Consider the following 23,870-nt stretch of genomic DNA (forward strand, 5'->3'; position numbering starts at 1 on the left):
TATATATATATATATATATATATATATATATATATATATATATATATATATATATATATATGTACGTATACATATATATATACATATATATATGTATATATACATATATGTATATATATACATATATACATATATACATATATGTATATATATGTACGTATACATATATATGTATATATATGTATACGTACATATATATATGTATATATATGTATGTATGTATACATATATACATACAAATGTGTATGTATATATACATACACATTTGTTTTATTTTCTGTGTATGTGTGTGCCTGAGTGAATGTCTGTTTACCATGTGTGCAGGAGCCTGAGAAAGTCAGAAGAGATGTCGGGTCCTCTGGAACTGGGGTTAGAGATGCTGGTGAATCACCAAGTGGGTGCTGGGAATTGAACCCATGTCCTCTGGAAAAGCAGCCAGTGCTTTAAACCACTGAGCTCTTTCTCCAGCACCTAGAGGCTGATATTTTAAGATGAAGTTGTCGCTGTCTTGAAGTGGCAGGATTTAATAGTCCCTCCAGCTGGTCCCTGGGTTGGTGAGGTGCTGTCAGCTGTGTTACCAGCTTCTGCCGCTGTCTCTGCAGCCATCCACGTCAAGTTTACGGACTGGAAAAGCTACCTCATGAAGCGGCTGGTGGGCTCCAGGACGCTTCCTGCAGATTTCCACATCAAGGTCTGGCTGGGTTCCCTGCTCATTTTTCTCCTCTCTCCCATCCTTTCTCTCCTCTTTCCCCTTCTTGCCATCCCTCCCTTTTTCTCCTATTTTTCTGCATCCTTCATGTGATTCGTTTCAGGCGTTTTGTTTTGCTTTTGTGGCCCTGGGGGGTAGGACTGAGGGCTTTGCATAGACTAGCACTATGAACCATGCTTCTAGTCCCCCATCGCAGTACTCTCTGGCCTTTTGTTTGTCAGTCTTCAGCCCAGTCCTGCCTTCCTGGGTAGCCACCTGCCTCCCTGCCAAGACCCTCATCCACCGCCTTGATCATGTTGCTTTCTTGATCTTTTGGATTTTAAAATCTGCTAGGTTCTTGCCCTTGCTTTTTCAAGGCATTTTCAAGACTATCTTAGGTTTCTGTCGATGTGATAAGGCCCAGGACCCTGAAGCGGCTCGGTGAGGAAAGGGATGATTTTGCTTCCACCTCCACATCATAGTCCATCATCCTAGGAAGTGAGGGCAGGAACTCAGGGAAGGAACCTAGAGGCAGGAATTGAAGCAGAGGCCATGGAACTACGTACTAGCCTCACTCATGATTTGCTCAGTCTTCTTTCTTTTCTCTTTTTCTTTCTTTCCTTTTTTGGTTTTGTCCAGGCAGGCCTTCTCTTTATAGCCTTGGCTGTCTGGAACTCACTTTGTAGACCAGGCTGGCCTTGCATTCACAGAGATCTGCCTGCTTCCTGAGTGCTGGGATTAAAGTCATGCCACCACAGCATGACTTTAGCTTATTTTCTTATAGAATCCAGAATACCAGCTCAGGGGTGGCACTGCCCACAGTGGCCTGGTCCCTCCCACATCAATCATAAATATTAAAAAAAAAAAAAAAAAAAGCACCATAAGCTTGCCTATCTGGTGGGGCATTTTCCCAGTTGAGTTTCCCTCTTCCTAAATGACTCTGTCTAGCTTGTATTGAGTTGACATAAAACTTTCGAACACAGGGTATTCATGAAAAGAGATGTTACGTGCTGGTAAAAGATAGCAGTACGGATTGGTTGTGGTGTCACATGCCTTTAACCCCAGCACTTGAGAGGCCTTGGCAAGTGGATCTTATATTGACCAAGGCATGTGTACATTCAAAGGGGTTGACCCTGGGCTCCACTGAACACTGTGTCCCACCTTGGTGGGCCTCACCTCCCAGATAAGTGCCGGGGCCACCTTGAGGTATTCAGGGTATCCTTATGAGGGTGGTGGCGGCACACGCCTTTAATCCCAGCACTTGGGAGGCAGAGGCAGGCGGAGCTCTGAGTTTGAGGCCAGCCTGCTCTACAGAGTGAGTCCAGGACAGTCAGGGCTACACAGAGAGACCATGCCTCAAAAATAAAAACAAACAAACAAACAAACAAACAAACAAATAAATAGATAAATAAATGAGGTTGGGGTGGGTTTCCTGGTAGGATGCAGGGAGTGTGGGCACTTGCTGCCAGGAGACATTCTCAGGGGAGCAGGTATCAAACAGGCTTCTCAGAGACAAGGGCTTTTGGATTGTAGCTGCATGGGTGGGCCTTGGAGGTATAGATGCCAACTTTGAAACATAAAGATGGAGTGGAAATCAGGCCATCACAGGCAAGGCACTGGGTGCGGATAGAAAGCTGTGCCTGGCAGGTCTCCTGGAGAACTGGCCTCTTGGTTCAGTGCACCTCTTTTAAGCATTTTTTCTTTTTCACAGTAGAGGTTATTTTTCCTTTTAACTCACTGGTTCCTTGATGTTTGCCTCCTCTGTGAGCGTCTCCTAATACTCCATAGTCAGCAAAGCTCAGCTTTGTGTCTTGTCGGCAGATTTAGTTATGGGGACAGTTGCCAACTTGCTCAGGCAGTGGTGTGTGGCCCACCAGGGGCAGCAAAGAGGCCTCCCTTTCCTCACACACGGACAGCTCTGCAAGCCTGTGCTCCCTGCCCCATCCTGCTTTGCACTTGGGTGGGGACAACAGGTAGAACAAGGCTACTAGCCCCTGGTTGGAGCACGATGACTAGAGAGAATGAGATTTGGGGAGACAGTAGAGGGCTCTAGACAGGCTCGCTGGGAAGCCTTGGGAGGTCACTGCCTCAGAGAAACCTTGAAGCGTCGTCTGACGGTGACCGCTGGAGTTAAGAAGGTTGTGAGCTGCTGTATTGGCGCTGGGAACAAAATCTGGGTCCTCAGAAGAGCCGGTGTTGAGTGGTTTGCCTTTTTTTTTTTTTTTTCCAGTTTCTCTGTGTAGCCCTGGCTATCCTGGACTCACTTTGTAGACCAGGTTGGCCTCGAACTCAGAGCTCCTCCTGCCTCTGCCTCCTGAGTGCTGGGATTAAAGGTGTGCACCCCCCTGGGCGATTGCTGAGGCAAGAATGTGAGGGCTGAGTAACTGAATCGAATCGCCTCCTCACGTCCCCGCAGATGGTGGAGAGCATGAAGTACCCCTTTCGGCAGGGCATGCGCCTGGAGGTCGTGGATAAGACCCAGGTGTCTCGGACCCGCATGGCCGTGGTGGACACGGTGATTGGGGGTCGCCTCCGGCTCCTCTATGAGGATGGTGACAACGATGACGACTTCTGGTGCCACATGTGGAGTCCCCTGATCCACCCTGTGGGTTGGTCACGGCGGGTCGGCCATGGCATCAAGATGTCAGGTTAGTAGGGCCCCTGGCTGGTGGGACGCCAGGTCCAGCCCCCTAAAAATCAGTAGGACCGTGGCTGTGCTTCACAGTAGTGCAGTGAGGTGGACCGGCATTGCTGCCCTGCAATGACAGCACTGAGGGTCAGCAAGGCCAGTGACTCGGGTCACTCAGCTCAGGCTGTGAACAAAATCCAAAATGGAGCTCCGCTGCTACTGGCGCAGTGCCAGCATGAAGGAGCCCCGCACCTGTGTGTTGGGTAGTCCACATGACCGTTCCAGGGGGCTTCTGTTTGCCATCTGGAAAACAGCTGGGGCACAGCTGAGAACCAGGTGTCCTGCCCAGCCCCATACTTCTGGGGGAAGCATGTGATAACAGTGGCTGCCTTCAGCTCCCGTTTCTTCTTCTCTTCTCTGTCATCTCCCCAAGAGAGACGATGTGACATGTCCAATCACCCGACCTTCCGGAAGATCTACTGTGATGCTGTTCCTTACCTCTTCAAGAAGGTGAGGTGCAGCCTGCGGGCACTTTAACTTTTGCCAGAATCCTCCGTTGGCTTCTCTCTGGGCCTGTACCTCACTCTTCTGTAACAGATTGTTCCGCAGTCCTTAACATACTTGAGAACCTTTTTAGGGGAGTAGATTGAGGCAGGGTCTCACTGTAGCCCAGGTTGGCTTGTCACAGCCCCCTAAGTTCTGGGATATAGATGGGCGCTGCCACACCCATAGGGCTGTCCCCTGCCCTGTGTCCATCTCAGGCCCGAAGTGTCCGAAGGAGTCCTCTACCTTCCCCTGACTCCCCAATTGCCTCCTTCCTTAAGGTCCGAGCTGTCTACACGGAAGGTGGCTGGTTTGAGGAAGGAATGAAACTAGAGGCCATTGACCCTCTGAATCTTGGCAATATCTGTGTAGCAACCATCTGCAAGGTAAGCCTAGGCCACTCTTCCTACCTCCAGCAACGCTGTCTTGAGGGTCAGCTGGCAGGAGCTTTGCTTCCACTGCCAGGCTCTTGGGACTTTGACACTGGCTGCTTGTTTTGTACTTGTTTGTGGTAGACAGAGACCATCGCTGCTTTTTACCCAGAACCTACCTTCATGTTAGGACTTGTAACTAAATATCTAAGACTCGTCCTGTGTCAGGTGCAGGCTCCATACTGCCCCTTTGTGTAGGCCTTCCTGCCACTCGCATCTCTTTTGCATGCCCGAAGCTTCAGCCCAGCTCCTTACGCCTAATGGCCGTCATTGCTGCAGCCTGAGGACACTGCCCATGTAGCCTGTTCTCTGCCCAGCCACATGCTTCCTATTTACCGAGAGCCCGGAGGCAGCAAGGCAGATGCAGTCCTGGCTCACATAGGTTGGAGAGGGTACATTATCCCTCAGGTGCACACTCCTGAGAACTGGGTATTCTGCCAGACATCTTGGGCTGCTTTGGTGGAAGGCAGAATTCAACCCTGCCTCACGTCCGGTTGGATCCACCTGCCTCACGTCCGGTCATAAGGTCATAACCGCCGTACTCGGGAGAGTCTCCACTTAATGATGCAATGCTGTGTATTTCTCTCTACCCTCCCCTAGGGCTGTTTTGTTTTTAATTACATTCATTTATGTGCATGGAAGTCAGAGGACCATTTGTGGTCGTTGGTCTGTCCTTCCACTGTGTAGGTTCTAGGGATCAAACATAGGTCATGCCAGACAGCAGTGTTTTTACCCTCTCAGCCATTGTGCCGGCCCTTCCTGTAGGTTCTCTTGGATGGCTACCTGATGATCTGTGTGGATGGGGGCCCCTCCACAGACGGCTCAGATTGGTTCTGCTACCACGCCTCCTCCCATGCCATCTTCCCAGCCACCTTCTGCCAAAAGAATGACATTGAGCTCACACCCCCAAAAGGTAAGGCCACAGCCTAGATCCCTGTGGCGCCTTAGCATGAGAGAGAGGATGGGCATCGATAGCCACCACTGCCCTTGCACTGCCTGGGCTGTGTACAGAACTCCTGTGTCTGAGGGCAGCACATGACCTGAGCGACAGGACTGACCTGGAGCAGGTGTCATTCTGGGGAGAAGGGCAGCTACAGACTGGGCTGGTCTCAGCCAGCCTTGGTGGCTCCAGCAGCTCTGCCCTTGACCACTTACTACTGCTTCTCCCTTCTTCTCTCCATCTCAATGTCCTGCCCCCCCAGGGTATGAGACACAGCCTTTCGACTGGGAGACCTACTTGGAGAGAACCAAGTCGAAAGCAGCTCCAGCAAGACTCTTCAACATGGTGAGGGGACTCCAGCATTGGAGTCAGGTGGTCGGGGGCAGCCAGGGGCTCGCTCTGCCCACTGACAGCAGTGGTGGCAATTTCAATCCCTTCTTCAAGTCTTTACTGCTGGGGTCAGTGGCTTCTGGAACACTCTGCGGCATGGCTACGCACTGGGCCACAGCGTGGACTAGTCCCTTCTCCATAGAGGGGTTGGCACCTGAGAGCAATGGGGTCGCCCCTCTCTGTACCCCCAGTTCTGCCAGCAGCTCCTTGCCTACCTGGGCAAGCTGCTACAGCCTAGCATTGGCCGGTGGGGCAACTACCTTCTTCCCCCAACCAGGACTGCCCCAACCATGGCTTCAAGGTGGGCATGAAGCTGGAGGCTGTGGACCTGATGGAGCCCCGGCTCATCTGTGTGGCCACCGTGAAGCGAGTGGTGCATCGGCTCCTTAGCATCCACTTCGATGGCTGGGACAGCGAGTATGACCAGTGGGTGGACTGCGAATCCCCGGACATCTACCCCGTCGGCTGGTGCGAACTCACCGGCTACCAGCTCCAGCCGCCTGTGTCCACAGGTCAGGCGTTGGGGAGTGAAGACGGGAGAGAGAGCTCTTGAATGTTCTTCACCTGCCTTTTTCCTTCTTGCCAAATGCTCCTCCCGTGCCCAGCATAGTCCTCTGGTGTGAGGCCAAGGAGTCTCCAGGTTGCCCTAAGCAGATTGTGCTGAGCCTCGCTCTGCTCCTCACCTCTTTGTCTCCCTCTCCCCATGCCCTGTGGAGCACGCTCTTCATCTTGCCCACTCCTATGCCTGGGCCCTTGCACACCCAGAACCCCCAAGTAGGCCTGGTGACCCGGTGGATGGGAAAGCTGTTTCCAGCCCTCTCCCATCCTGATTTCAGTGTCCCGTCCAACTCTGGCTTTTCTCCTTGGAGTACTCCATATACGAGGGCAAAGGGTCTTTTAGGAAGTGCCCTATGCCCGTCCAGAACTCTCTTCTCATCTCTTGTTCTTTCAAACACTAGAACCAAACACACCTCAGAAGGGCAAAGAGTCTTCAAAGAAGAAAAAGAAACAGTTTGGGAAGAAAAGTAAGTGAAGCCCCAAAACACCAAGCATTGGCTTCTGGGGGGCCATTCATACATAGGTCTCTGAGGTCCCTCTTCCTGGAACTTGCCCCTGGGGTCCCTGTGCTTTGGGGAATCCATAACACAAATAGGAATGTAGTATGCACTGAGGAAATAGGCTGACATTTGAGAGAGAGAAAGAGAGAGAGAAAGAAAGGGGGTCAGGTCCCATCCTGCTCCTGCTTGCCCAAAGCAACCTATAGCTGCTGGGTTCTAAGGAAAAGGCAGACACAGGAACCCTGGTTCCCAAGGCTGCTCCTCCCTCAAGCCCTTCTGGAACTTCTGCTCACGGGGCTGCAAGAGGCAGGCCTGGAAGGGCAGGTGACAAAGCCATTCTCGAGTGTGTGGCGTAAAAGGCAGTTCCACGGCACGGTTCCCAGGGGAAGAAGTGGATGTGTGGGTTTTGTTTTTTTGTTTTGCAGTGAGAGAAAACTACAGCAGGAGCTAGTGCTCTGGGTAGGAGTGACATTTGTGTTGAGACTGTGTTGCTCAAAGTGGGGCCTGACTGGGCCATGTGACAATTAAAAATGTAATCCCAGCACTCAGGAGGCAAAGGCAGGCAGATCTCTGAGTGCGAGGCCAAGCTGGTCTACAGAGTGAGCTCCAGGACAGCCAGGGCTACACAGGGAAACCTTGGCTGGAAATGAAAGAAAGAAAAGTAGCAGCTATAATTGCTTTGACCTCAGGCAGCTGGCCAATAAGGAGTATTGAGACCTGGAGTCCAGGGCCACTGTACCCGGTGCCACACTGCGTGCTAGCACTAACAGTAGCTTTGTTTTGTTTTTATTCATAGGGAAAAGGATCCCATCAGCCAAGGCTCGGCCCCTCAGACAGGGCTCCAAGAAACCCTTTCTGGAGGAGAACCTGCAGGCCCTGGGGGTCTCAGAGCCGGTTCCTGATGACAGTAAGACTGGGTTGTCAGGGCCAGGCTGCTCCATTCTCAGAGGTGGACTCTTTGCTCCTCCACCTGGACACAAAAGAATAGAGTCACGTTTGAAGGGGATTTTCCAGGCACCAAACAGTTTTGAACAATTAGACTGGAAAGCCTCCTTTATACCCCACCCACTCTGAACTAAGCAGTCTCTCCAGCCAGGCGTCCTGGCTTCCTCCTCCTCTCATGCCTCCAACCCATGCTCTAAGGTGGATGCAGGTTGGCAGGTGCCAGGTTTCTGGCGTAGTCTTCCAAGCTAGGATATTCCTCGGGGTGGAGTGGGTGGGGTGGGGTGCCATAGCACACATGGAACCATCAGAGGACAAGCGGCAGGAGTTGGTTCTCTCCCACTGTAGGGTCCCAGAGATGAACCTCAGTTGTTGCCTTGGCTGCAAGCGCTGTTCTCTGTTGAGCCATCGCACTGGCTATGCCTGCAGTCTTGGGCCTTGGATGAAGCTGGCCATGTAGGCTCCGCACTATGCCCAAAGGCCCTCTCTGAAGGAACCCAACTTCCTTATGAACCTCTCATCCCACCCCCAGGCAGCCACACTGTCTCACACTCCCTCCTTCTCCCCAGTTATTGCTGTGTGTGTGAAGGAGGAGCACCAGGACATCCCATCGCCCAGCAGGTCACCCAGCCCACAGCTGTCCTTCCCTATTGAGAGCATCAAGAAGGAGAAGGACAGCTGAGACTTCCCTGGCATCAGCCTGGACCCTAGCTGAAGCTAAGCCTTGTCATGGAGCAGAGAGGAGGCCCGGCTTTACTGCTGTGCAGCGAATGGACAGCCTGGTCTTCCAGGCCCACTTCTGCCCTCTGGCCAGGCCTACTGGCTGCTCGGCTTGAGTTCTAGGCTGACATACTCATTGCACCCTCAGTACACTGGAAAACTAGACTGATCCGCATGTGTCTACCCAGACAAGTGATGGAAGTAAAGTTACAGAGCAGCTGTGAGTGGACAGCCTGACGTTCTGGTGAACAGAGCCACCTCTGCCTAAGCCAAATTAAGGGCCTCCGGTCTCCTGGGGGCGCCTTGTCCTACCTAGTGCCCTAGGGTCCCACTGTGGCAGGTGACTGTGAAGTGACCAGGGTGTCTTGTGAGTGGCCTTGACCTCATGGTTGGCAGGAACACCGACTTCCTTTCCTAAAACAAACAGTTGGGAAGACATTTGGGCCAGGCTACCTGCTGCTGGGCACAGGATCGGACAATAGTTTGGCTCATGCATTCTGGGTTCCTGTCTGAACCCATCCTTCTCTGAAGCCTTGCTTGGGGTGGACCTAACACTTCCATCCCCCTGCCTGGGTCATGGAACTGCTCAGCTTACATCTTTATGTCAAGTTTGAGCTTTTGTATTTCCCACTTAAGACTTTTTTTTTTTTTTTTTTGAGACAGTCTATTGTCGTCCTAACTGTTCTAGGCTTGAGCCTCGGACTCAGAGATCCACCTGCCTCTTTCTGTAGTGCTGGGTTTCCAGGTGTGCCCCTGACCCCAGTTAGATGCTTTTGAAACTGGTCATCCAGCCCTCCAGGAACATCCTGGACACCAGTGGGGTTCCTGCACATGGCTGTTGTTTCGCTGGTGTGGACAGCAGCAGGGAGGCCAGTGGCTCCTGTCATGCAGTGGCTGCAGCTATCCTGCATAGCGCTGCCCCCTTCTGGGCTTGCCCTGGCAGCCTGCTCCATCATCCAAAAATACGCTCAAGTGTTTTGCTCTGGACCAGGCTGGGTCATCCCTGAGGAGAAGTCTGAGTGGACCATTCACCACAGACTGGGCAGGTTCAGAGAGAATTTGGTCATGACTCATCTGTTAGACAGCCCACCCTGTGCAGAACCTAGGCCCTGAAAGATGACCATGTTGGCCTCATTTCCTCAGGGTAAATAGCTTTGGGAATAGATGGAAGACCACAGCAAAAGGCAGTTTCAATTCCTGGCACCCACTCATGGCCACCTGTAACTTGAGTCCTAGAGGGAGCCTGTGCCTGTTCTGTGGGTACAAGTGTATACATCCTCAACATGTAATTAAAAATAAAATCTATCAAGGAAAAAAAAAAAGATGAGGTATCAGTGAGTGGGCCTCAGGCCCCAGGAGTGGGTGTTGGGAGGATGATGGCCCAAGTGTTCCTATAGGTGTCTTGAACATGAGGTCCCGTGACAAAAGAGCTGGATAGTTGGCTTCATTCCAGCCCTGGCCTGGCCTCCCAGGACACCCTGTCTGTTTCACAGATGAGCAAGGGGAGGCTATGGGGCGCATTTGGTAAAACTTCAGAGCCTAGACTGACTAGAGCTTAGGCAGATTCTTGTCCTAGTAAAACAACTAAAAGGGTCTCATACGGCCTAGGCTGACTTCAGCTTGTGATCTCGCCTCTCCCAAGTGCTGGGTTACAGACGTGGGTCACCTCATCTGTATGTATGTCCCGGGTTACAGACGTGTGCTACCACACCTGTGTGGAGACAAGTCCCTTGCCGAAGTCAAACTTTCAGAGTATATTCTGACATACCAGTTCAGCATTAAGTGTGAAGACTGTTGGAGGCTGTCCTGACCCTTAAGATCTGGTCACACCTATCTTTTGTAAACCTGCCGAAGACATACTTAGGTTGAACAACCTATACCTGGACAGGGCAGAGTGGGGTAGGTGTGGCTAAGGTGCCCAGGCTTTAGAGGACAGAGAGGGTCACAGGAAACCCAGGGACAGGAAGAAGGGAGACGCCAGGATGGATTAGCCAGGAGGGGCGGGGGCTGGGGAGATGGCTCAGAGGTTAAGAGCACTGGCTGCTTCCAGAGGTCCTGAGTTCAATTCCCAGCAACCACATGGAGGCTCACAACCATCTATAGTGAGATCAGGTGCTCTCTTCTGGCCTGCAGGGATACATGCAGAAAGAACATTGTATATATAATAAATAAATCTTGAAAAGAAAATAAACCACGTGGCCTGGGAGGAAGGACTCCAAAGATCTCAGATGAAGAATATAAGCAAGTACCATGGGATTATGCATGAAAGATAGACCAGTTGAGGGGATTACGGTGGATGGCATTGGAAGGGGGCTGGGAGATGGGTGGTGAGGTTATTGAGACAGTGTGAGTGAAATATCTGCCTGGCCCAAGGTAAATAAGGCAATTGCAAATCTAACAGGTGTCTTATTTGTGAGAGCAGGTTAGATAATACTGCCATGATAATAATAGGGCTAATAATAAATACTCTGATTTTTTTATTTCCTACAAGAGTTACCACAAAAAGTGAAAAGCAGAAAAGACTGCTCTGGCTCCATAACAACCACAGCTATATTATCATTGGTGTTTTTTGGAGCTCGCCTATCCCTAGTTCCGACCTGGTACAAAGCTGGATCATTACTGCTAGTGAAATGAAGAAAGGCACCCGACCTGCAGTGTTGTCGCTAACGGGTCAGATCTGTGGTCTCACGCCGTCTCTCAGGCTGGCCTTGAACTCAACTGTGCCTCAGTTCCCAGAGTTGTGGGACAAGGTCTCATGATAAGAGTTCTCTGGGTTCTAAGAACCAAACCTGTACCCTCTAGAAGTCAGTGCTCCTAACTGCTGAGCTGCCACGTTGGGCCCTGTTAGAATGTGGACTTTTGCCTCGGCGTGCCCGTGGGTGGGGACCAAAGGTCTTGCGTTCTTAGCAGTTGAGTTGCTGGCTAGCATCATCCTAAAGTACCTTCTACACACTCCCTGTCCTTCACTGGAGGCTTTGCAGTGACCGTCTGACCAGATCCCAACACTTCAGGAGGCCACCCTCTGCTTCTTAACCTTTCTGGGGCGGGGGGGCCTGCTCTGCTAGGCGCCAGCTTACACATTAGGGCAGCTCATTCATTTCTGTGGGTGCCCTTGTGAGGTGTATCTTGGCGTCATGGGGAAAAGGCAGGCCCGTGATATAAACTGGTCCCTTAAATATACAGGATAAGTGACAGCATTGGGAGTGAGCCTGAGGTAGTCCACAAAGATATCACTGTCACTGGGACATTCCCTAATGTGCTTTTCACGTGCCACACGCCAAGCTTGATGGGTTCATGCAGAGTACGAGAGCACAGCAATCGTGCCAGCCTTCTTCCCGGCACTGGCACTGGCAAGCATCCCCGGGACACCATCCTTTTCCACCACCACCCCAGGGAGGGTGTGGACAGTTCGTGCGAGCTCTCAAGAGTCCACCTCCAGCTAGCATGCCCTTGGAAGGGGTGTGGTATGGGCTGCAGGACCGTTTAGCCGACAAAGACACTTGCCACAAAGCTGAGGACCCGAGGTTGATCCCTGGGACCCACAAAGTAGGTGCAGAAAATGACTTCCTTGGGTTCAGACCTCATGCATACCGTGACACACGTGCCCGCACAGGCAAAAATATGTGTAAAAACTGTCAATAAGAAGGGTATGGTGGCTTCAAGAGGACTGTGGGCGCCTCTTAGGCCGTTTGATCCGTTTTAGTTTTATGGAGATAATCTCACGCAGCCCAGGCTGACCTTGGATTTGTGCTCCTGGAAGGTACTAGGATTACTATCGCTTGTCACCCTCTCCCTCCCTTTCATTTATTCCTAGTGCTGCCACCTGGTTTCTGGCTACTCTGGTGTGACCTGACTAGCACAAGCCTGGAGGACGCCAAGCAGCGTCAACTGTGTAACTTTGCTGCTGTCCCTAGGGTTAGCTCCAAGTCTGGCTTTGAAGGAGGATCTGTATCCTGAAGCTCGAGATCTTGCCTTTGTGCGCGCACATGCTCGCATCCATGTGTGTGAACATTCAGGTGTGGGAATCAGAGAACAGCCTCAGGTGCCATGTCTGCCTCTCACACACACCCCCCACACACCTCTTGTGTGAATGCTGATGGAAGCCCCCCTGGTTAGGCCCCCCTGGAGCTCAGGTTACAAGCATTTTCAAACCACCTTCGATGGGTAATGGGACTCAGACTCAGGTTCTCGGCAGCCAGCCATCCCACCCCGCCATCTCTGTCGTTTGCTGTTCCCTGTGAGCCCAGGCTGGCAGGCCCATGAACTGCCAGGACTTTACTGTCTTCCTGTAGGAATGCTGGGATTGTAGATGTTTCGTGCTGTGTGCCTGGCTTTTATGGGGTCTCTGGGAATTGAAGCTCAGGCCTTCGTGCTTGTGTGGTAAGTGCTTTACCCCCTGAGCTAGATGGGAGCTCCAAGCCCATCACCAGGTGTTCCTTCCTCAAGGGAAACCTGCCTCCACAGGGACTGCTCCTCCACAAGGGACAGTTTGTGGTTTCAATTGTGTTTCCCTAGAAGATAACTGAACTCCAATAACTCAGAATGTGACCTCTTGGAATTAGGATCTTCAGAGAGGTAATAAATTTAAAGGTCACTGGATGTGGAGCTGCTATCTTTACAAAACGGGAGGTGTGTGAAAACCGAGGGAAGGTATGAAGAGATGGAGAGTAGCACATTGAAAGGCATCCTGGGACTGGGAAATGTCACAGGCCACTGCTGGCCAAAGCAGCAAGGTAGGATCCATCTACTCCCAGGCTCCAGTTGGAAATCAAAGTCCAGCCTCAAAACTCCAAAAGTCAGGCACATTCCTATTGTTTCTCTTTTTGTGGTCCAATCTCATGGCAACCACCGGAGCTAATAGAAACACCGTTTGATTGCCTCATGCCTTCAAACCCAGAGATGGGCCGGGCACAGCCTTCTCCCCACCTTCCCAGCTTTCTCTATGCTCGCTTCCCCCTCTGACAGTCTCCTCCCTGTGGATTCCACACTTGGCCTTGCCCTCATCAGGGCCTCATGAAGGGGCTCACCCTGTAGCAGCAACCTGCAGCTCAGCTTGATACATCAGAACTCTTTGCCACAACTGAGATTTCAAGCTGGGTCAGGACCTGAATATCACATCAAGTAAGCAAGAGTGAGGTTAAGATGCATCCAAACCCCAAAAATTCTCCTCCTGAGACCAGCAGGAGTAGGGACTGCTTCCTCCATGCTCTGGGCCTGCCCCACCCAGGGCACATATCCTTTCGACCCCCACCTCTGCCATCCTTGAGTTAGTCACATAGCCTGGTGGCCTGGTTTTAGGTTAAACTTCCTCTCCTTACAAGGATGTGTCCAGCACCTGGAATTCCTCTTCATGCACACGAATGGCAACCTCCGGAGCTAGCAGAAACGTTTGATCGCCTCAAGTCTTCAAACTCCTTGTAAGGACGGGTCCAGCACCTGGAATTCCTCTTCACGCACACGAATTATCCCTAGCACCTCGGCCCCAGACGATGATGTACAGTCACACCAAAAATCCCTACCCACTCGGTTTTTCGAGACAGCGTTTCTGGGTTCTCTGTGCAGCCTTGGCCGTCCTAGACACGATTTGTAGGCGTCAGGGCTGGCCTCAGTCACAGAGGTCCGCCTGCCTCTGGCCCCCGAGTGCTGGGATTCCAGGCGATGCCACCGTGCCTGTCTCCCCAAGGTTTATATAGTGCTTATTCACCTCTAATAAAGAGACCTGTTTCAGTGAAAACCCCCTTGGAGAAGGCTGTTTCTCCTGCACAGCCCACCTGCCTGAGCTAAACTTTATCCCCCTACAGCCCAGGCTGGTGCACGACGGCACCTTGGTACCCTAAGGAGAAAGGCAGAACTGGGGTGGCGACAACCTGTGAAGGGGAGATGGTGGACAGCAGAGCCAATGTACCTCAACTTCCATTCTGCTCCCCTAGAAGAGCTAGGCCTACAAGGTCAGGATGGCAGAGGGTGGGGTCAACAAAGACACAGAAAAAACAGGAGTGGGATAAATAAGTTGTGGCGTCCAGGAAAGTATGAAGTCACTTTCTTAAGACATGAGGAGAGGGGACATTACTACATCATGCAACAAGATCATGGGTCATTGTCCAGCTCAGGGGTCACAGGTCAGGACCAAGAAGAGTCAGGGCACGGTGGTGCACGTCTGTAATCCCAGCACTCAGGAAGCAGAGGCAGTCAGCTCTCCATGAGTTCAAGGCCAGCCTGGTCTGCAAAGGGCGTCCAGGACAGCCAAGGCTACACAGAGAAACCCTGTCTCAATAAAAATTAAAATAAAGAAGGAAAAGTCAGGGCTTGGCTTCCCAGCAGCTTTGCATCCCAAACCTCCAGCCTAAGGGCCAACCTTGTCTGCTCCTCGAGGTCTTCTGTGGATGGGGGTTCTTCTGGCACTGACTCTGGAGGTTTTCTTGGCCTTCCTGGCGGTCCAGCCTGGGCAGGCTTCAAAGACAGTAGCTGCAGCCTTCACCTTCTGGCCACGTACACTGGGAGGGGTGGCACAGGTGGCCCCCACCCGCAGGTTCAGCCCAGTGAGCCACCTGAAGAGGAAAGGGAGATATGGAGCGGGCTACGGGCAAACATGGATGAGGGATTTCCTGAGGAGCGTGAGGAGCGGTCAGGAACTTGGAGGCAGAATAGGAAGGAGGAACAGCCTACGGAGTTCTGGCCAGGTGGCTCACCTCTGAGTCACTTTAAATCTCTGATCCCTTCTGCATAAAGGGGGGATAAAAATGGCGACAGTGCTGACCATGTACCAGACCCCACCGTCGTTATATCTGCTAAGTCCACTCAATTCTCCAGCAGCCATGATGATGTGGATTGGATTGCTCTCAGCCCTTTCACAGATGAGCAAAGGAAGGCTACGGGGCTCATGGGATAAAACTCCAGAGCCTACATTGACTAGACCTTAGGCTTGTTTGACTCCAGGGTTTCTCTGTGTAGCCTTGGCTGTCCTGGACTCAGTTTGTAGACCAGGCTGGCCTTGAACTCACAGAGGTCCTCCTGCTTTGGTCTCCCTGAGTGCTGGGTTATGGACGTGTGCCATCACACCTGTACGTATGTCCCAGGTGCTGGGTTCCACCTCACCTGGTAGTTTGAAGCCCTGGAAACGGAACCTGGGGCTTCACTCGTAGTAGACAAGCCTCTACCGACTGAGCTACCTCTCCAGCCTTTGTCTGGTTGTTTTGGTTTTTTGAGGCTCAAACTGAGCTCAAACTCCTGAGTCCTGCCTCCACTTCCCAAGTGCTGGGATGACAGGCATGGTCACCCCACCCAGCTTCTTGTCCGTGCATGGTGCCTTTCTTAGGTCCCAGCGCACTCAGCAAGGGAAACAACATCCCGACCTCATGAAAGAATCAAGGCTTAGTCCACCTGTGCCACTTGGTTTTCGTCAGCTTGACTCAAACTGGGTTCATGTGGGAAGAAGGAACCTCTATTGGGAACTGCCTCCACCAGTCTGGCCTGCAGGGCATTCTCTTGATTCATGATGGATGTGGGAGGGTCCAGCTCACTGTAGGCCGTGCCAGCCCAAGTAGGTGGTCCTGGGTTGTATAGGAAAGCAAGCCAAGCAGCAAGCCAATAAGCAGCATTTGCTCCTCCCTCATCTGCCTCAGTGCAGTCCCCGCCTTGAGCTCCTGCCCGGGGTTTTCTTGAACTATATAACCTATAAGCTAAACACCACCCCAAGCTGTTTGTTTGTGTGTGTTTTGGGATAGGGTTTCACTACGATGTTAGCCGTGGCTGGCCTGGCCTACATAAACCAGGCTGGTGTCCATCTCACAGAGGTCTGCGCGATCCTGCTTCTCAAGGGCTGGGATCAAGGCTCGCGATGCTTTTTGGTTATCGTGTTTATCACGGCAACAGAGACGCCACCAGACACCATCCACCATTCAGGTGGCAATGAGCTGGCAAGTGTGCGTTCGTTCTTGTCTGCAGATCCTCACAGCCACCCTAAGCTGCCTAGTGGGGCACGCCGCCATGGTCCCTCTAGGGAGACGGTGGGCTTGGCAGCAGCTGGTACGCCTCTGGCAGGGGTCCTGGGGGTGTGACTACCTGTGCAGCGGGAGCAGCTGGCAGTCGCAGTGGAAGGGATTGCCGCTGAGGTCAATGAGCTCCAGCCCGTTGAGCCCCAGAGGTGCCGGCAGGGACTGCAGCTGGTTATTCTGCAGGTACAGGTTCCGGAGCCCTGTTCCCAGGCCTGAGAAGGCCCTGGGAGAAATCTGCAAGGAAGTGTCAAGCCCTTTTGTGAGCCCCTACCCGGTGGGCTGCCCCGGGTCTATCCTCCCTCCATCAGAGAGATGGAAGGCCCAAGGTGGTCCACGTTGGAGGATAATGGCCAAGCCTCTTGGGGACTCTCAGCAGCTCAGACTCAAATTTTTCCATGCCCTTGATAGGCCTCTAGCTGCGCCTGAACTCCCTAAGGGATAAGGGGAAGGTTTGGTTTATCTTGGTGTCTCATGCCCTGCCTCAAATGCTTGCCGAAGGAATGCACTCCCATGGACTTGGGCTTCCCGCCTGCGCCTCCCCCAGCGCCCACCTGCTCCAGGCCGCTGCTGTTCAGGAAGAGGTGCTGCAGCGACCGCCCCACAGGCTGAAAGGCTCCATCTTGCAGAGCCCTGAACGGGTTGCCCGAGAGCTGCAGCTCCTTGAGCGCAGGCAGCCCCTCCAAAGCACCGGTGGGCACCTCCCGCAGCTGGTTCCTGTCAAGGTGCAGCTTCTCCAGCTCCCGAGCCGCACCCAGCGCCCCAGGTGAAACCTGGGCGATGTGATTGCCGCTCAGATAAAGGCCGCGCAAAGCCCGCGCTCCCGTCAGATCCCCGGCCGCCAGGCGCTCCACCGCGTTGTCCTGGAGGTGGAGAGAGAAGAGGCTGGGTAGGGCACGCAGAGCGGCCCCCGGGACCCTCAGGAAGCGGTTGTGCTCCAGGTAGAGATAGCTGAGGCGGGGGGCCCCTTCGAGGGCCGCGGCGCTCAGGCCCGACAGCTGGTTGTCGGAGAGGTACAGGTAGACCAGTTGGTCCAGGCCCGCCAAGGCGCCGGGCTCCAGCTCGGCGACGCCGCAGTGCTGCAGGTGCAGCGACAGCAGCCGGCGCAGGCCCGGGAAGGCCGCGCGGGGCACGGAGGGGAAGTGGTTGCGCCTCAGGTCCAGGAGCTGCGTGTCGTTGGGGAAGGCCCGGGGCACGGCCTGCAGGCCGCGGCCGTCGCAGGCGCTGTGGCGCGTCTCGGCGACGCACAGGCAGGCGGGAGGGCAGGGCGCGGCCCCCGGGGCCTCTCCGCCCGGGGGCCGGGGCGGGGCGCGGGGGGCGGCCGGCCGCTCCTCCTCGTCCTCCTCGTCCGCCCCCGCCGCGGCCCCCGGGCAGCGCAGGTCCGAAGGCCGCAGCGCGTCCAGGGCCTCGCCCCGCAGCCGCCGCGGGCCCCGGCACGCGCCGTCCGAGCGCACCCGAGCGCGCGCCAGCCACTCGAGCAGGGGCCGCGCGCGGCAGGCGCACCACAGCGGGTTGCCGTGCAGCCGCAGCCGGCGCAGCTGGCCCGGGCCCTGCAGCGGGGGCAGGGTGCTGAGCTGGTTCCCGCGGAGGTCGAGGGTGTGCAGGCGCGGGCAGTGGGCGAAGGCCCGCGGGCCCAGGGCCTGCAGGGAGCCGTGGTCCAGGGCCAGCTCCCGCAGGCCGGGCAGCGTCAGGCCGTCCTCCTCGCCCGCGTAGGTGAGCGGGTTGTGGCCCAGCTCCAGACGCGCCAGGCTGCGGGCCTGGGACAGGGCGGCCCCGGGCAGGGCCTGCAGCTCGTTGTGGTGCAGGCTGAGGCGGCGCAGCGCGGGCAGGCCGGCCAGGGCCTCGGGGGCCAGCACGCTGAGCGCGTTGTGGGACAGTTGCAGCCAGCGAGCCTGCAGCAGCCCCTGGAAGGCCATGGCGGGCAGGTAGACCAAGGCGTTGTGGGCCAGGTTGAGCGTGGCCAGCGAGCCCAGAGCGCCGAACGTCCCCGGCCGCAGCTCCTCCAGCATGTTCCCCTCCAGCTCCAGCCGTCTCAGCGAGTGCAGCCCGTCCAGCGCCTCCTGGGGCAGCGAGCTCAGGCGGTTGGAAGCCAGGCTGAGGAACAGCAGGCGGCCCAGGCCTCGGAAGGCCCCCTCGGCCACCACCTCCACTTGACAGTGCTGCAGGTCCAGGTGCGTGAGGTAAGGCAGGTCCTGGAAGGCGGCTGGAGGGATGACCTTCAGCATGTTGCCCTGGAGGTCCAACCTCTGGGTCAGCTGTGGACAGGAGCGGCAAAAGGAGGGTGAGCTGCGAAGGGACCCTAGCCTTGGCCTCTTGTCCTCGCCTCTCCAATTCTCCTCAGCCACCGAGCAGCCCTCACTGTGCCCTTTCCGTGCTTGTCACCGCTCTTGGCTTCCTATCACATTAATTCCTAACTCCCTAGGGAGTTAGCACACCCCCAGTTCACCCCAGGACCTGCCACCAACGCAATGTTTGTAGGTCATCTAGATGCCTCAGTTAACACGAAAGAGAATCCTTAAATAAATTATCTTGTTCTTGATTTCTTTGGTTTGGGTTTTGAGACATGGTTCTGGCTGGTCTAGAACTCGGAGATCTGCCCGCCTCTGCCTCCTGAACGCTGTGTGTGCCTTTGGACTTGGCTCTTACTGCTTACTCTTCTTCCTATTTTGGACCTGGACACCCAGGCTCCAGGAGCAGGAACTTGACAACCCCGACGGTGGCAGAACCGCCGGTGTGCATGCGCCTTGGCCCCTGCCACCTTTCCCCTCTTGCCACACTGCCAACCCCTGCCATGTCCCCCCTCCTCTGACCTCGGGAATGGTGCTTGGCACCTCGGTGAGGTTCTGCTGCCGGCAGGTAGTGTGCCACCTGGAGTTGTCACAGACACAGCTCTGTGGGCACCGCCGGGCATCGACGAGCCAAGCTGGACCCAGGGGCGACAGCAGAGGCAGCAGGAGCACGAAGATCCGGGTGGTGACCTGGGGCCTGGGAGAGAAGAGGGAGAGCTGCCGGCCATGGGGGTCCCAACACTTGCGGGCACGGAACCCCAATATAGGACAACTGCCTCAGAAACCCTCCAGGCCTTCATTCTCTGGGCACTTGGCTTGGCCCCCTTTCCTTATGGGGGTTGCCAGCCCTGGTTTACTGAGGGGGAAAGTAAGATGCAGAAAATCCACCCACTAAGTCCCACCTCTGCCCAGTGGCTCTGGTTTTAAGACAGTTTGGCAGCAGGAGGGAAGGCCCGACCTGGCCCAGGTCTTAGGCTCAAGATTGGGATGTTCAGGTGTTGAAGGGCCTGAGATCCCTGAGTGAGTCTTCTGGTCAGAGACATGCTATCACGGTAGGCACACAGCTCAGGTCTCTGTGCTTGCTTTATCTTTTGTCCTCTTGTTGCCTGAGTACACACACAGCCTGACAGGCCCAGGACAGGGGAACAGAGGACCCGGATTTTGGACTGCACTGGGCAAGATGTATCTCACTTATCCACTCATTTACTGATGCTCCCACCCACCTTTCCATCCCTCCACCTCAACAACTACAGCCACTGCCCATCTCTTCGTGTGTGTGTGTGTGGGGGGGGTCACCGTGGCTTGCCTGGTCTCCCCTGTGCTCCCCCCCCAGCAGCCAAAGGGAATTTTCCAGACTACAGAGTGGACCCCGATACTCCCAATGGAAACCTTCCTACTGTCCAGGTGTCTCCTTTAGTGGAAAGTTCCCATTCCTGGCGCCTCCAGAGGAATGTACAAGTTCTCTGTCACACTTCAAGTGCCCCTGGCCCCGCTGCACAGGACCAGCAACAGCTAATTGACTCGGCTCCTGCTGCATGCTTGAGTCGCAGGTAAACTCCCAGCGGGCTTTCCTGACGTCCACCCCCGCACCTCCCCATGATTGCTCCCAGGATTGTTACTGTCTGGCTTTATCTCCTTTTAGTTTTCTCAGCGCCTTGGCTTTCTCTAGACTCTGGCTTGGGAGGCAGGGTAGGAAGTGAGCCAATTAGGCTGATTCCTGAAGAGACAAAGGTCCAGGGCATAGAGGGCTGCCATGGATCCCTCCCCGTGCAGGGGAGCGTGGGGCAGCTGCGTCCCCCCTTCTTTAGGGCCCACCTCTGGAGACCCTCAGGTACGGGAAGATCCCGTGGCTCTGCAGCCCCCTTCTCAGAGGCACAGAAAGGTCTATGGCTACCTAGTTCGTCTGTGCACCCCTAGGGCCCCCAAACTCACCCCTCCATGCCGACTGGAGCTGCCAGTCCTGTCTGGAGGCCCGCACAAGGGAAAGACCAGGGACAGTCCCCGCCTGGACACCGGGCGCACACCCCCCCACCCTGTGCCCATGGGCTTGGCAAGCCGTCCCCGAGCTGAATGGGGAGCATTGTCGGCAGCCCAGCTGAGCTGGGGCTTCCCCAGGCTGTGGGCAGGGGGTGGGAGCAGCGGCTGCAGTTACAGGCTGCCTGGCCAGCACAGGCTGGGCAACACGGCCCAGGCCCGAGTCCGTGGACGCGCGGATGGCGGGGGAGGGGTGTCTGGGGGAGCCTGCGGGTGGGTCAGCGTCTCCGCAGGATCTGAGGGACCCTAGGAAGAACCCGGTGCACCGGGTGCTGCGGGAGTTCAGGAGCCTGGAACCCAGGCGCTCAGGAACCCCGAACGCCTTCCTTTCTGCTCGAGCTTACGTGCTCACTCGCTGAAGCTGCACACGCAGTATCTTGCGGCGTTTTTTCCTTTTCACTTTAACGTCAGATTGAGGAGTATCCAAATTGGTGTGGTGCCTAGAGTCCTGTTTTTTTAAGCTGTTACTTGTTATTCCATTTTATAAACAGACCTAGCGCATGAACCCGTTGGTGGTGTACACCGGGCACCCCAGCGCTCAGGAGGCTGAACCAGAACTGCACTGAAAGCCAGACTCTGTCTCGGCAACAGAGAAGCAGCAGACTTGCTGGTTCATGGGACATAGTTTTTTACTTGACACGTGAGTGCTTAGCCTGCATGTGTGCGTGCCCTGGAGCGTGCCTGGTGCCCACAGAGGCCAGAAGAGGGCGCCAGATCCCCTGAAAGTGGAATTAGAGCCTTGTCAAACTCCATGTTTGTTGGGAACTGAACCCAGGACCTCTACAAGATGGCCCAAGACCCGTCCAAGCCCGCCTTAGATATTTTTACTGCTCCTCTGCCTTTTTTTCCGTTAAGATGGAATCAGCAGGCTGGACGCAGTGGCGAAGGCCTTTAATCCCAGCACTCGAGAAGGCAGAGGCAGGCGGGTCTCTGTAAATTCAAGGCCAGTCTGTTTTACAAAGTGAGCTCCAGGACAGCCAAGGCTACACAGAGAAACCCTGTCTTGAAAAACTAAAACCAAACAAAGGTCCATTAAAATACCCTCTCCGGCATGTGTACATTTCAAAACTCCAAGGTTGGGCACGGTAGTACACCTTTAATCCCAAGAAAGGCAGGACTTCTGAGTTCAAGGTCAGCCAAAGATACAGAGTAGAACACTAAAAACACACAAGCCAACCCACAAACGGCATCCTGCATCAACAGCACATTTGGATAATAGCAAACACTCAGGTAGCCGAGGATCTCTCAGACGCATGCTTCTGATGTAGTTTTCACTTTTGTTTGCTTGGCTTTTTGGCACAGGGTATTGCGTAATCCTGGCTGGATTCGAAGCTGCTATGCACCCGAGACTGCTCTTGTCTTCTGGCTCCTGTTCCAAAGCGCTGGGATAACAGGTGTGTGCCGTCACCATCGTTTGGCTAACTTACACACTTAGGTTGGTTATGCCGAGACAAGGTTTCTCTGTGTAGACCTGGCTGTCCTGGAACTTGCTGTGTAGACCAGGCTGGCCTCGAACTCAGAGTTGCCTCCCGACTGCTGGAATTAAAGGTGTGTAACCACCACTGCCTGGCTTCCTAGAGCTGTTTAATTTTTTGTTTATGGGTGTTTTGCTCGCCTGCATGTGTGTCTGTGTACCACATATGTGCAATGTACAAGGTGGCCAGAAGAGTGTTGGGTTCCCTAGACGTGTACTCAGGTGGATGTGAGCCGCTTACCTGGGTGCTGGGAATCAAACCCAGGTCCTCTAGAAGAGCAGCCTAGTTGGAGGTTTTATTATTTATGCAGTATTCTGTCTGCATGTGTACTTGCATGCCAGAAGGGGACACCAGATCTCACTGTAGATGGCTGTGAGCCTCCATGTTGTTGCTGGGAATTGAACTCAGGACCTTTGGAAGAACAGCCAGCACCCTTAACCTCCGAGCCCTCTCTCTAGCACCTTAGTTGTAGTTTTAGAGTTAGTTTATATATGGATGTAAGTGCTACAGTGAGTGAAGGTCAAAGGAGGGCTTGCCAGAGGCAGGACTTTCCCCATGTGGGTGCTAGGATCCAACTCAGGGAGGCCCTGGCTGGTTGTGTTTTGAGAATGTCTCACATAGTCTAGGATAGCCCTAAATACACTATAGCTTGCCAGGCATGGTCACCCTTGTCTACCAAGTGAGTCCAGGATAAGCCAGGGTTGTTTTTCTGCGTAACCAAGACCAAAAACAAACATAGCTAAGGAAGACCCTAAACGATCCTCTTCCTTTCATCGCCAACTACTGGCATTAAAGGATTATGCCATTCTATCTCCTTTTTTAAGACTGATTTCTTTTTTTATGTAGATGAGCACTCTATCTGCATATACACTGCAGGCCAGAACTGGGCGTCCAATCACATTATAGATGGTTGTGAGCCACCATGTGGTTGCTGAAAACTGAACTCAGGACCTCTGGAAGGACAGACGGTGTCTTCTCTCCATGCACCCCCCCCCCCCCCCCCGTTTCTGTGTGTAGCCTTGGCTGTCCTGGACTCGCTTTGTAGACATTTTTAAGGATATTTTATGTGTGCACTCAGGAACCCATGGCGGTCAGAGAGAGATTTTATGTGTGCACTCAGGAACCCATGGCGGTCAGAGAGAGTGTTGAATCTCCCGGAGCTGGAATTACAGGTTATTGTGAGACCCTTGCAAGAGCAGTATATATTCTTAACCGACAAGCCGTCTCTCTAGTCCCACATCATGACTTTATGGTGGTTGTTTAGTTTTTGAGCTGTAGGAATCACGGAAATTTCAGGCTCACAGATTAGCACTAGGGGAACCTGGAATGTCAAGCACACTTGGTTAGTGACCTTTACACTTATCTGTGTGGCCAAGATCACACAGCGTTTCCCCAGATCCTTAGCTTGTCCTCCCCCACCCACCCTATCAATCTCTAGAACCTTTTTTTTTTTTTTCTAAAGATTTATCGGGGGCTGGAGAGATGGCTCAGCAGTTAATAGCACTGGCTGTCCTTCCAAAGGACCCAGGTTCAATTCCCAGCACCCACATGGCAGCTCACAACTGTCTATAATTCCAGCATCCTCACACAGACATACAGGGTCTCAGAACACTATTGCACCTAAAAAAAACTTAAAAAATATTTATTATGTAGACAGTGTCCTGCCTGCATATGTGCCTGGTGCCAGAAGAGGGCACCAGATCTCATTATAGATGGTTGTGAGCCACCATGTAGGTGCTGG

General features: G+C 53.9%; 2 protein-coding genes across 6 annotated transcripts in view; one reads left to right on the top strand and one right to left on the bottom strand.

The window, feature by feature from the left end:
- Positions 1-10,714, top strand: part of L3mbtl2 (L3MBTL histone methyl-lysine binding protein 2) — a 22,857-nt gene extending 12,143 nt beyond the window's left edge. For all 4 annotated transcript variants that reach the window (XM_055603097.1, XM_055603098.1, XM_055603099.1 and 1 more), the window contains exons 8-17: positions 603-691; positions 3,105-3,336; positions 3,751-3,827; positions 4,142-4,246; positions 5,057-5,204; positions 5,494-5,576; positions 5,899-6,133; positions 6,581-6,646; positions 7,476-7,586; positions 8,191-10,714. In XM_055603097.1, the coding sequence (XP_055459072.1) occupies positions 603-691; positions 3,105-3,336; positions 3,751-3,827; positions 4,142-4,246; positions 5,057-5,204; positions 5,494-5,576; positions 5,899-6,133; positions 6,581-6,646; positions 7,476-7,586; positions 8,191-8,303 (1,259 nt within the window). In that variant the 3' untranslated portion in view covers positions 8,304-10,714. The remainder of the gene's footprint in view (positions 1-602; positions 692-3,104; positions 3,337-3,750; positions 3,828-4,141; positions 4,247-5,056; positions 5,205-5,493; positions 5,577-5,898; positions 6,134-6,580; positions 6,647-7,475; positions 7,587-8,190) is intronic.
- Positions 7,569-20,633, bottom strand: Chadl (chondroadherin like). Of its 2 annotated transcripts, none has more exons than XM_055603094.1 (6): positions 20,553-20,633; positions 19,143-19,317; positions 16,887-18,587; positions 16,403-16,569; positions 14,697-14,889; positions 7,569-7,649 (listed from the first exon to the last, which is right to left on the bottom strand). In XM_055603094.1, the coding sequence occupies exons 1-6, from the start codon at positions 20,558-20,560 to the stop codon at positions 7,623-7,625; spliced, it is 2,271 nt and encodes a 756-aa protein (XP_055459069.1). In that variant the 5' UTR covers positions 20,561-20,633; the 3' UTR covers positions 7,569-7,622. The 2 variants fall into 2 exon arrangements, with proteins under 2 accessions (XP_055459069.1, XP_055459071.1); XM_055603096.1 differs by lacking the exon at positions 7,569-7,649 and adding an exon at positions 14,332-14,605.
- Positions 20,634-23,870: the final 3,237 nt, after the last annotated feature.

The sequence above is a fragment of the Psammomys obesus genome, unplaced genomic scaffold (assembly GCF_907164565.1).
Source record: "Psammomys obesus unplaced genomic scaffold, mPsaObe1.curated_primary_1811, whole genome shotgun sequence".
NCBI lineage: Eukaryota > Metazoa > Chordata > Mammalia > Rodentia > Muridae > Psammomys > Psammomys obesus.